The sequence below is a fragment of the Hippocampus bargibanti genome, linkage group LG01 (genome assembly GCF_051943395.1).
Source record: "Hippocampus bargibanti isolate YZ-2025 linkage group LG01, ASM5194339v1, whole genome shotgun sequence".
NCBI lineage: Eukaryota > Metazoa > Chordata > Actinopteri > Syngnathiformes > Syngnathidae > Hippocampus > Hippocampus bargibanti.
In genome coordinates, this window is record NC_142734.1 from 13728939 (window position 1) to 13741396 (window position 12458).

A 12458-nucleotide genomic window follows, 5' to 3' on the forward strand; every position below is an offset into this window, starting at 1 on the left:
ATTGCTCGACTGGGTCGTCCCGGTACGTCGAAATTATGCGACAGTGATGACGTTTGAAAAGCCGAGCTCGAGTATTGGTCCAAAACTAACTTCATTTGAAAGACCAAAAGAAATATTCATCTCCATAACGCCACATAGTTATTTGTGTGAATGGAATGCGTCGACGATTCCTTATCCAGGAAGCAGTCATTTTTGCTAATTTAGTTGGGTTAGTTTTTTAATACTTTACGCTACGGGTGAGGTCTCCTGAAAATTTGGGCGGAGTGTTGCCGCACAAGTCAGCCTCCACTTTCCTGTATCCGGAAACAAAAGACGACAAATAGTTCCAGAAGCGCCTATCGTTGACCAGGTGAGCTTCCAGAACATTTTAAGTGGCTTATTTTTGTGGTTCAATACCTTTTTTCACTTGTGGCTACCGTGTTTCCAGCTTTGTGATAGCCGAACTGACGAGAAAGATGCAGGTGTGCCTATTGATGATTCCTGTGATCCTGGTCAATTGTGCTGGTACGCACCCATTTCTTTTTTTTCCCCAGAAGTAGCGGTTGAAGTTCTGTCTTTGCAACACAATGTTTAGTGTACTGTAGTTTGTTTCTGAAGCGGTTATTGTATGTCATGTTGATGCCGGTTTCGTGTTCTCGCGGTGTGAACAAAAACTGAGATTTTAGTTAGCCTGACATTTAGCGGACGCAAAATAAATAGATGGTATAGCCGCCACAATGGTTTCCACACTTTTTCGTTTGAGCTCCCCATAGAAGGATGGAAGGGCCACTTTAAAATGATGCAACTTTTGAACTGATTCACTGCCAGACGTGCAACAACGTGTCCACTCCATTGCCAGGGTTTTTGTCATTGTCACTTAAATTCCAGGGCCCACAGAATATTGAGTTTTAGGACTAAATAAACATTCAATACTGCGTTAGAAACTGTAGACTCTCTTTTTTCATCCAAAAATATAGTTAATTCCTAAATTATATGGGCCTGGGGTTATATTTGTGTTGCTTTGTGTAAGCGGGTTCGGTAAATGATACAACTTCTGGATAGAGTTGAGGTTCTTTATTAGGACGGCTGTGTTGGTTGGAGGGAGAAGGCAATTGATATGTGTGGCTCTCGTAGGCTCTCATCAGACTGACTTGCAGCAGCGCGCATGCTCCTTTGATCTAAAGCTAGGCATCACTAGTACAACATGCAAATATGATTTGCTTATATCATTGGATTCTTTACTTTTAACAAATGTAATGAATTTAATTATGTCAGTAATGAGCAAACTTAAACTTGAATAAAGTCTTTCTAAATTTTGCAACAATACCTGAAACATTCACATCATTTTTTTCCACCATGATCACTTAGAAAAACATGTTAAATGGTTTCAATCAGTCTCTCAGGTGGTTTCACTTTCCTTGAGGATTTTCGGATAGCATGTCCTGGATTTAGAGGTGTTACAACAGTCTCTGGTACAGTCTCTGTTCGTTGACTTGCTATGGTTAGTTCTTTGAGAAGATCTCGGCGGTTTCTTCTTAAAACAGCACCTTCCTCTGTCTGAATGTTGTATGACCTTGGTTGGACCTGACGCAGAACAGTTCCTTTCTGTGACCGTGTGTCTGTTTTGTCTTTGTACCGTACTTGGTCACCGGTGTGTAGTTCAGGTAGGTTTCGTGTTCCTCTGTCATGGTAGAACTTTTGTTTTTGTTTCTGTTGTTCTTTGATCTTCCTCACTTTCTCCCCTTCCTTTGTCTTTAGCAGGTTTTCCGGGATGGGTAAGTTGGATCTCAGCACGCGTCCCATGAGTAGCTGGGCTGGGGACATACCATACTCGAGCGGCGTTGTGCGATACACCAGCAAGCTCTGGTAGAAATCCGTTCCACAGTCAGTTGCCTTGTACATCAGCCTTTTCACAGTCTTGACAGAACTTTCCACCAAGCCATTGGATTGAGGAAAATGTGGACTTGAGGTTATGTGTTTAAAGTCCCACTCCTTCTGAACTTCTCATTGGCGAATTGTGGACCGTTATCAGAAAACACTTGGTTTGCAATCCCGTTTCGAGCAAATATGGCCTTCATGCATGTTATCACTGCTTCTGCTGTTGTAGCTTGCAGCCTGCAAACTTCTGGATACAGGGAGTAGTAGTCTGTGACGAAAAGATAATCTTTACCTTGACACGAAAACAAGTCAGCACCCACCTTCTGGTATGGTCTTTCTGGTGCTTGGTGTGGGTGTAGTGGTTCTGCCGGTTGATTTGCTTGATATTTGAGGCAAATTGTACATCTCGACACTTGATCTGTGATGTCTTGATTCATTCTAGGCCAGAACATCAGTTGTCGTGCTCTTTTCTTGCAATTTTCAATTCCAAGATGTCCTTCATGGATCTTTTTGACTTCTCAAAGTCTTTGGAATGACAATCTTACTGCCTTTGTATATGATGCCATCCACTACAGATAACTCCATCCTGTAGTTCCAATATTTTGCTGCGTCTGGTGAACAATTTTGTTTCACTTTGGGCCATCCATTTTTGATGATTTGTTTCAATTGTTTCAGTGTCTCATCTTTGTTTGTTTCCATCCGTATAATCTCCATCTTTGCATCTGCAACTGGCAATGCACTTGTGATCATGTGTACGTAAGCTTCGACTTCTTCATCCAATTTAGCCTCCGACTGCTCTTTCGAGTCAACAGCTCTGGATAGCGTGTCAGCTGTATACATCAGTTTTCTTGGGGTGTATGCAACCTTCAGTGAGTAACGTTGCAGCCTGATCATCATTCGCTGTATACGGAGTGGACAGTCATTTAGTGGATTTTGAAACAATGCTATTAAGGAATTGTGATCAGTCTCCACGCTGATTTCCTGTCCTGACACAAATTGATGAAATCTCTCACAGGCATATGTAATGCTGAGCAGTTCTTTTTCAATCTGTGCATAACGTGTTTCCGGATCCGTCATCAAACGTGATGCATATGCTACGGGTTGCCAGCCTTCATGTTTTTGTAGAAGTACTGCACCAAGCCCACTCTGTGATGCATCCGATGATATTTTGATTGTTTTTTCTGGATCATAGAATTTCAGTACTGGTTCCTCTGTGAGCAGACATTTTCATTTATTGGGACTAAAGAAGACCGTGCTAAGCGAGCCGGCGACAAGTTCCGAAATGGCTATGGATGCAGAGAAAAATGTAGATGCATACGCCGAATTGATAAATATGCTTGATGACAAGAGCCTCTCACTAATAATGAGAGATTCACCTGATGATGGAAGAAAGTCTTTGAAGATATTGAGAGAATATTATGCCGGGAAAGGAAAACCACGGATAATAAATCTGTACACCACGCTCACGTCGCTTCAAAAGAGGAACGATGAAAGTGTTACAGACTATATCATCAAAGCCGAAACCGCCATCACAGCACTCCGAAATGCAGGTGAAACTTTGGGAGATGGACTACTTGTTGCCATGGTATTAAAAGGACTACCAGCAAGTTTCAAGCCATTTGCAATCAATGTAGCGCATTCAAATGATGAAATCAAGTTTGCAGATTTCAAGACGAAGCTACGGAGTTTTGAAACAACTGAGAAATTGAACACTGAGTCAGGGGACGGTGTGATGAAGACACAGGGTCGGAGTGGACTACAAACCACCAAAACCAACACCCGTGACCAGCACAGTGATGACACAAGAATAGTGTGGTTCAAGTGTGGGATCAAAGGCCACAAAGCAAGAGAACGTTGAAAGAAGACATGGTGCAGGCATTGCAAAAGCAAGCCACACAAAGACGCAACGTGCAGGCGTAAGGACAAGCACAGACGAGATGACGCCAGTAAAGCGTCAGAAGACGGCGACACCAACATCGTGCTGAAGATGAGGGACAGCAAGACCACAACCAGGGAGCAGTTGGGTCACAACATCCGAGAGAGAGGTTTGATGGTGGACACGGGAGCCACTTCGTATATCATCACCGACGTAACCATGTTCCAGAATTTCGACAGCACGTTCAGACCGGAAAGACACTGCGTGGAGCTGGCGGACGGCACACAATGCAGCGGAGTCGCACATAAAAGGGGAGATGCTGAGATCACTTTGATTGACATCAAAGGACAAAGTCATAAAGCAACGCTGAGAGACGCTTTAACATTCCTTCATACCCCCAGGACATTTTGTCTGTAAAGAAAGCAACCACCAACGAGGCAACAGTGATATTTAAAGAAGGTAAAAATTCACTGATTACGAAAGGTGGGACAAAATATGGTATACATGTGTATGGAAAGTTGTACTATTTATATATTGAGAAAAAGACACAGATAAATGAAACAGATGAAAAGACTAGTGAGGTCTTTCAGAAGCCTAATAAGAGAGCCCAAGAGTCATGTATACAAGACAGGGATGCACGCGAAAGTGCAGTCACAGAGATTAGGCCAAATGAACATAACCTCACACAACAAAGTGACACAAATGATGAACCTGAAAAAAAGAAGGTATCCTACTAGGGAAAGAAAGAAACCTAGTCACTTTGATGATTTTGTGATTGAGTATAGTGATAATGATGGGGCACACACCACAGTAGACTACTGTTACAGAGCTGTGCGTGGTGTTCCACAAACATATGCAGAGGCTATGAGATCAACTTATTCACAAGAATGGGCAAAAGCCATGGATGAGGAAATTCCGTCATTAAATGAGAACAACACATTTACTGTAACAACCCTACCAGCGGGCAAGAAAACAGTGGGGGGTAAATGGGTATATGCTATCAAACGTGATGTAGATGTCAGAGACAAATATAAAGCACGATTTGTAGCAAAGGGCAAGAGCCAGGTGGAAAAACAGACTATGGAGAGACGTTTTCACCAACAGCCAATCAAACAGGTATAAGAGTGGTGCTCCAAAAAACAGCTCTGGAAAATTTAGTTTACAAACTAGAAAAATCACTTTAAAACAATATGGCCGAAACAGGAACAAGGTCTTACATGATTATTTAACCGATAATGAGTATAAGCAAAACCCAGGTGATTATTGTATGTATGCCAAAGAGTCAAGGAGTGACAAGGTAATCAAAATCATAAGGGACGGTGATTTCATTATTGATGACTACCAATACGCAAAAACAATTGTGTTTATACCCAATGTTTTTGGAAGTTGAAATGTGTTAGACAGCGTTCACATTGTTCTATTTATCTTGGTTTACATTACAGCAAACTGAGTATAAGTGGGGGTGTTAAGAAAGTTACATTGTATCCTCATTTTGTGTAATGCTGTAATACTGAGCTGATCTGGCAACCCAGCCACTACGCGGCATCACGTGAATTGACGGCGATAAAAGTCAGTGTATTTGTATGTGAGTGTCTTCTCGTACGACGATGAGCGCTGCGGCTGCTCTCTGTGCTCCACCAAATAAATATCCTACTTGTATGATCTAAACAAGACGACCATCTCGACTCTTTATTCTCCCAAATGCATCGCGAAAGCGCTGAAGATCTCAACATAGTGCTTTAACAACAACTGAAGCTGGAACAAAGCACTAACATGGAAAAATGAGAATGCTATCCCCTTGTGGAAAAAAAACATTGCCAGGTGCCATGGCCAGTGCTTTATCAGCACCCATGCATGGAAAAAACAAAAGTCAAACAAATTTGACAATAGTGCTCTAAGTCATATTTTCAATTCCTGGATACATTGGTGAATAACAGTAAACTAGTTAAAACACTCTCAAGTAATTCAAGAAAGTAATTATACTTTGTATAATAATACATAATACATTGTATCCTATGTATATCATTTGTATTGTCTAATTAATTTCAGGACATTTATGTGAAATGTTTTAAGACCAATCGTTGAGGGGTTTGGGCACCACTGGCTCAATTTACTGTCCATTTATGGGGTTGTGAATATTTAGGTAATGTGAAAAGTTCCCAAAGTAATTCCTATGGCAGATGTTTTAGTTAAGTTTAATTGGCTTGTCCACATCCTTGGAAAGAAATGTCTTCCCTGTAAGGGTTTCCTGCACCATAAACATCTGCTTACATAGACTCAAAGAGGTTAGTCTTGCTATTTCCTCTCGTTTTCAGCCACAAACGTTTTCAAGAAGGTGGGTGACGACGTTGTCCTCAGGCCCAATGCAGTTCCTGATACCAGCCCCCTCACAAGCATTTTGTGGAAGCATGGTGAACACATTGCCATCGAGTGGGATGCGAATGGTCTGGAGGCGTATCGTCAATTTAAATGTATGGAGTCAAGTCGAGGGGTGGTCGAGGATCATCTTGCTTTGTGAAAGCCTCTTTGTGATGGGCCTCTCTTTTAGATCGTGCTTCTCTGAACAATGTGAATGGGGAGTTGACCATCTTGGGATTGACTCAAAATGACAGTGGCACATACACACCTGAGATCAACTTTGTCTCTGCCCCCCAAACTCATCTTGCCGTTATTTGTAAGTATATTGTCCTTGGAGTGTTTTGTAAATTGGGACCTGGGCACTGACGGCTGGTACAAAGCAACTGACTTGAACTGAAAACAATAAAACAACTTGTCTCTGTGGTTGTGCCAGCAGATATGCCGGCTAAAGGTTTAGGTTTTTAAAATTTACAATTGTAAAACACAGTGGATAGCTAACATAAGTGCAACATTTAAGAGGAGCAGGTCTGTGTCATTAGTTTGAGTAATAGAAAAGTTAATTACAGTGGTGACTTGAGGTACACGTTTCATTAACTTATTTACTGCCAGACGTGCAAAAATGTATCCACTCCAGTGCCAGGGTTTTTGTCATTGTCAGTTGAATTCTAGGACCCACAGAATATTGAGTTTTAGGACTACATAACACAATACAGCATTAGAAACCTTAGACTCTCTTCTTTCATCATTCCTAAATTATATGGGTCTGAAGTTATATGAGCTTGAAATGAGATTGTCTAGATTCATTCCTTGTGACTTCTTCTGGTGTGTGCGACATGGTCAGAGGGGTCAAGGAAAGAATCATGCAGACAATATCCTTTAAAAAAATTACTCTAAGTGACTCAGTAACTTGCGACATGAATGATTTTTTTTGTAGATCAAGAACATAAGCCGTATATGTGCTAATGTACTGTTTGTGATCCAATGTCCGTTGAATGCATTAAACATTGCCAAACAGGTGCTATGACAACTAAAGTGTCATCACTCTTTTTGTTTCACCATCAGTGCCTGTTCCCCAACCCACTGTTGTAACATCCTGTGATGCTGAGGGGAGACTTTGCACATTGACATGCGCTGGCAACACAGCGGGAGCTGAACCTGTCACCTACACTTGGAAGTTTGGCAATTCTTTGGAGAGCAACTCATCCATGAAGCGCATCATTCAAAAGGTCTAATACTGTGCTTGAATGGGTGGAGAGGGGAGTCTCGGCCGGCTCTGGTTTGATCATAAACTGGTAAAGTAAAACCGAGGGGGGGGGGGACAGAAAAAAATGAACTACAGCCAGCAGATGGCGGCAATGGATTTCTGTAAGATTAGCTCAAATGTGATGTTGCGCTTAACGTACAACAAATAGTCTCAGAAAAGGTTGACAGAGATTATTTAAATTAGAAGTTGACATGATGAAATATGTACGTGTATACACACACACACACACAGGAAAATGACTGTTCAAGTGTCATTTACTGCCAGACGTGCAAAAATGTGTCCATTACAGTGCCAGGGTTTTTTGTCATTGTCACTTGAATTCCAGGACCCACAGAATATTGAGTTTTATGACGACATTAACATTGAACACAGCATTAGAAACCTTAAACTCTCTTCTTTCATCAGAAAAAAGGAGTTAATTCCTAAATTATATGGGTCTGGAGTTATATGAGATTGAAATGAGAGTGCATGTTCAAAATACAGTGCAATACATACTTGTTTGTTTATATGGGGCTCTAAACACAGCTGAATCTGGAACAAAGCCCTAACATGGAAAAAGGGAAATGCTGCCCCCTTGTGAAAGGGAAAACATTGCCAGAGGCCAGCGCCAACGCTTTATCGGCGCCCAAGCAACAAATCGGGAATGGCACTCTACGTCATATTTTTAATTCCCGAATAAATTTGCGAATGGCAGTGAATGAGTTAAGATATCATTTCAGCTAAATAGTATCAAAGTCACAGTTGTGCATGAAATACCCTAAAAACTAGTTTCTGCATCTTTTTTTTCACGTGAAAGAGGTGCTTTGGGTAGAAACAAAAGCATTTTACTGCGAATGACTTTTAAAATTAAAAAATGTCAATTTTTTCTTTATGTGTTTACAGACAAGTTTTGATAAAACACCATTCTTTGAGCCGTGAAAAATCACCCAGAATGCTAAATCGGCAGGCAAAAAAAGGAGTTTGCAGCAATGATATGCAAATTCTCCCTTGCTTTTAAAGTCATCATTGAAAGACCGTGGACAATTTTTCGCAAAGTATAAATGTTACTGCTCTTTGCACCTTTGTTCCTCTCAGGAGACTTCTAGCGCAGAAGAGTTCATGTGTGAACTGCAGAATCCAGTCAGCATAAAATCCAGTTTGTCGACTCACAGCCCATTCCTCACTGGTAAATTGACACAACACAGGGTGCAGTTAATTGTGTCCTTTAAAAAAAAATATATAAAGGCGGCCTGTTTTGGTTTCAACAGAGAGCAAAGGTGGTCTGAAGGTCAACACGGGCCTCACAGTCTTCATCTGTCTCCTGACTGGAGTTGTGGTGCTGGTGGTCGTTCACAAACTTAAAACTGGTAAGACAAGTAAAAAATATTGGGGAAAAAAATAACCATATTGATTTTTTTTTATCTTATATGTTGCCTTCTTTGTGACTATTTTTGCCAATTAAATACAGTGGTACCTCGGTTCTCGAACGCCTCACTGTTCGAACAAATCGGTGTTCGAACAAAATATTCGAGATATTCTTGCTTCGGTGTTCGAACGCCAATACGACGCGTGAGTGCGTATGCGAGGGTGAGTAGCTGAGCGCCGCACGGGTGTATCACTCTCTCCGTGACCAACTGTTGTCGCGTGCGGGCGTGCAACGTTTGCGTTGTGTTGCCTGCTTAACACTACGAGGACTCCACTTTCTCAGCGGGTTTCAAAACTCTGAAGTACACTTTTGAGTCAGAGTGTAGTCCGAAGCAGGCTTCTGATTGGCCGCCGGTGCTGAGTAGGCAAATTGCCAAACGAACGTTCGAAGTGCGAAAAATTATGACATATAATGTTTGTTAAATCCTCTCGCAAATTGCCAAACGAACGTTCGTTTGGCAATTTGCATACTCGGCACCGGCAGCCAATCAGAAGCATGCTTCGGACTACACCCTGACTCAAAAGTGTACTTCAGAGTTCTGAAACTCGCTGAGAAAGTGGAGTCAACGTGGCTCGTAGCGATTTGTTACCCGCTTACTACGCCAAAAAGCAAATGGCACACGAGGGTGTAAAATGATGCAATCCCGGAAGATGACATAAATTTACGGGACGCAGGGAAAATACCTCGGTGGCGAGTTGAGTCAATCATCATCCGGCATTGGCGAGGTGATTGCGGACCGTATAAATGACCCGTGTCCGTGATTAGAGAATTGACAGTAGGTGGAGGGTGGCCGGGAGAGGCAGCCCCCCCCCCCCCCCCCCCCAAATCGCTTTTCGAACAGGGTCCTGGAACGAATTATGTTTGAGAACCGAGGTACCACTGTACTTGATATTCCACTACACATTTGTATGTCACTCAACTTTTGTGTAATTCATAGTTCTAATAGGTTCTATATCAACAATTTTATCCAGATTGAGCCCTTTATATCCGACGGGGGAAATGTATTCAGAATTTAAATGCTTTTTTGGATATTCTAATATCTGTTAATCTCACATAGGGGTGTGGTTCTTCCAAAAAGGTACGGTAAACACAGAAGTTGAAACTTGACTTGATTCTTCTTCTATGGTGAGTGTAAACCTTTTATTTTTATCCGTCCCCAATTTTTAGCCTTCATGCCGTGGCAAGCAGGTCAGTATAAAGCCGACCACTTTTCAACAATTTGATATACAGGTTTCCTATTTTTCAGACAACAAAAGTCACACTTTTTTTCATGACCATTCTACTTGTACTTTGGTGCGATTGATATGTCTTCAAATGAGATCTTGGACTGCAAGTTAAAATTCATCTTCCCTAATCCTGTTGACAGAAGCAAATAAGTTTGAGTTGGTTTTGAAACTTCAACTTGATTTTTTTTTTCTTTGAAGTTTAAAATGTGTAACATTGTAGTTAAATATAGAATCCTGGTCAGTTATTGCATACGTCCTTCTGCTTAACTCTGTGTACTAAACTAGCGATACGTCCCACATTAGCTGCCATGACTACTGCTTATTCTATTTCTTCTACTTTTTTGGGGGAAATTCACATAACTTTTAGAGTTTCACCAAGTTTCACCAGTTTCAACCACCTTCAGTTTGCATGTGTCATCGGCTCAAAGTAGGATTTACTCTTTTACAGTACCAGTTTGCCTTTTCGCCATAATGCAGCATATGTTCTAGTTAAGGTCGGCCAGTTGAAAATAAAAATATTTTTTTCCCTTACTTCCCACCAGAACTCATTGACTGTCATCAATTTATTTAGGGAACGCAGATTTTACTTGTGTTCTGGTGTAACCCTTTTTCCCCTTTGTGATATTTTTTTACCACTGTTATTTATACTCCAAAGAAATTTGCAGTCTACAAATATGGAAAACTGTCTCAATCAATATCCCCAAAACGTTGAGGCTCGTGGAAAATTCATCATTGAAATTATGTTGGGGCTCCTTTTCCACAGGATAAAAAAAAGATGCGCAATCACATTTTTTGTCTACTTTACCTCCACAGATTTCTGGAGGAAGGAAGATGGGCAACGTAAGTGTCAGTCATTGTATTGATTTCAAACTCTTACAACACAATGTGACAAAAACACATGTTCTGTAGGTGGGGATGCAAATGAATCAAATGGCACTACGACTCATCAAGAGAAAGCACAACCCGAAGGTACAACTGTGAAAATCTCCGCTTGCAAATGTCCCCATTGTGGGACAAATAAAGGTTTTCTGATTCTGATAAAGATGTCACATTGCAATTCTTTACTCTTTGACTTGCAGAGGAAACACCAATGACGTAGATGGGCCAAAATCCGAGATCAGTCTCTGAAAAGTTGCACATGCTTCAAGTTTACGTTAGACGGTTAGAGTGTGTGTGTGCGCGTGTCTGTCCAAGAAAAAAAGGGAAAACGGGCAATGATTAAGACTGAAACGTGAACCCGAGACAATACAAGGAAATCCTCCAACGGGTGCTCTATTGTTGGCCAACATTGCGACACAGGTCAGCATGTGAGGATGTACTTTGGTTGCAGCGCAACTGTGGGTTGGGAATGCACTGATGTATGGGAGCAGATGTTCGGAGAGATGTTTGTCAATCAACAAGCACATTGCTGAGCAATTCTGGGAGCCTTTTATACACCTACGTTTTAACTCATCTGATGTTTTTTTCCCCATGTCCTTTTGTTACGTTTCAACCCTGGTCAAACTACTTTTGAGTTTGAGTATGCTTTTAAAGGGCAACCGACGTCACTTTTTTGTTTTTTAACTGACGTCAGAAAAACGTGTTATAGCATCCAAAATACCCAAAACACATAGTATGATAGTTTTAGTCCAATGCAAAACACCAATAAAAATGACTTAAAGTGACCAAAATCTGCCAAAAAATGAGCTGCGAATTGGGCATTTTCAGAAAGTCCCGCCCCTAGTTCGTGACATCACGCCAAGACGTCCCGCATTGCTGGAGAATCAAAACAATGGCTTCAGATTCGGATAACATGCTTTCTTGTTACACATCCAATTATGAATATGATTCAAATAGTTCTGAAGAAGGAAAGCATACATGTTTGCAATCGATTAAAGAAGTCCTTCCGTGTCATTTTGAGGCAAACGGGCGGGGGGAATGTGTCACCCAAAAAGAGGCAATCAAATGGCCACCGAGCTGTGAGGAATGCATCAGCCCGTTTCCACAGGCTGATATATTCCTTCAATGGAGCTTGGACTCCCTCTTCTGGCGGCTTTTGGATGTAACACACGGTTTTAAAAAAAAACAGTACAGCAAAATACATTGACGTGATGGAAAGACGCTACAATGCGTCTTTTTTACGGTCAGGAGGAGGTCCTTTTCTGATGTCACGTGAGGACTCGTCACAAACTCAAAAACAAGACTTCCTGAATGTTCAGCGCGAGTCTTAAAACGTAAAATATAGCTGTATGCGGTGGAATCTTATTAAAATACGCCCAGTTGAAGTCATTTGAAGCCATTTTACAAATTATGGACACAACTTGTCCGGAGATGTCGGTTGTCCTTTAAAGGAACACCACAGCATTTGTTGTAAACGGCCTTGCACACATTTACTTTTGTTATTCATTCTTGTTTTGGTTTCTAAATGAGTCCAATTAAGTGCATTGTATATGGCTGTCAAATAAAACACTAAAACGTTAGAGCATGGTGCAT

General features: G+C 41.3%; 1 protein-coding gene across 2 annotated transcripts; it reads left to right on the forward strand.

The window, feature by feature from the left end:
* The first annotated feature begins 112 nt into the window (after positions 1-112).
* On the forward strand, positions 113-12445 carry LOC148903205 (uncharacterized). Of its 2 annotated transcripts, none has more exons than XR_016115213.1 (12): positions 113-349; positions 428-504; positions 6049-6204; positions 6282-6407; positions 7154-7317; positions 8430-8520; positions 8603-8701; positions 9818-9838; positions 9928-9948; positions 10750-10826; positions 10896-10955; positions 11066-12445. XR_016115213.1 is itself a non-coding variant. In XM_088997971.1 (12 exons), the coding sequence occupies exons 2-12, from the start codon at positions 456-458 to the stop codon at positions 11083-11085; spliced, it is 834 nt and encodes a 277-aa protein (XP_088854097.1). In that variant the 5' UTR covers positions 124-349; positions 428-455; the 3' UTR covers positions 11086-12445. The 2 variants fall into 2 exon arrangements, 1 of the variants encoding a protein (XP_088854097.1); XM_088997971.1 differs by having other exon boundaries at positions 124-349; positions 10800-10826.
* The last annotated feature ends 13 nt before the right edge of the window (positions 12446-12458 follow it).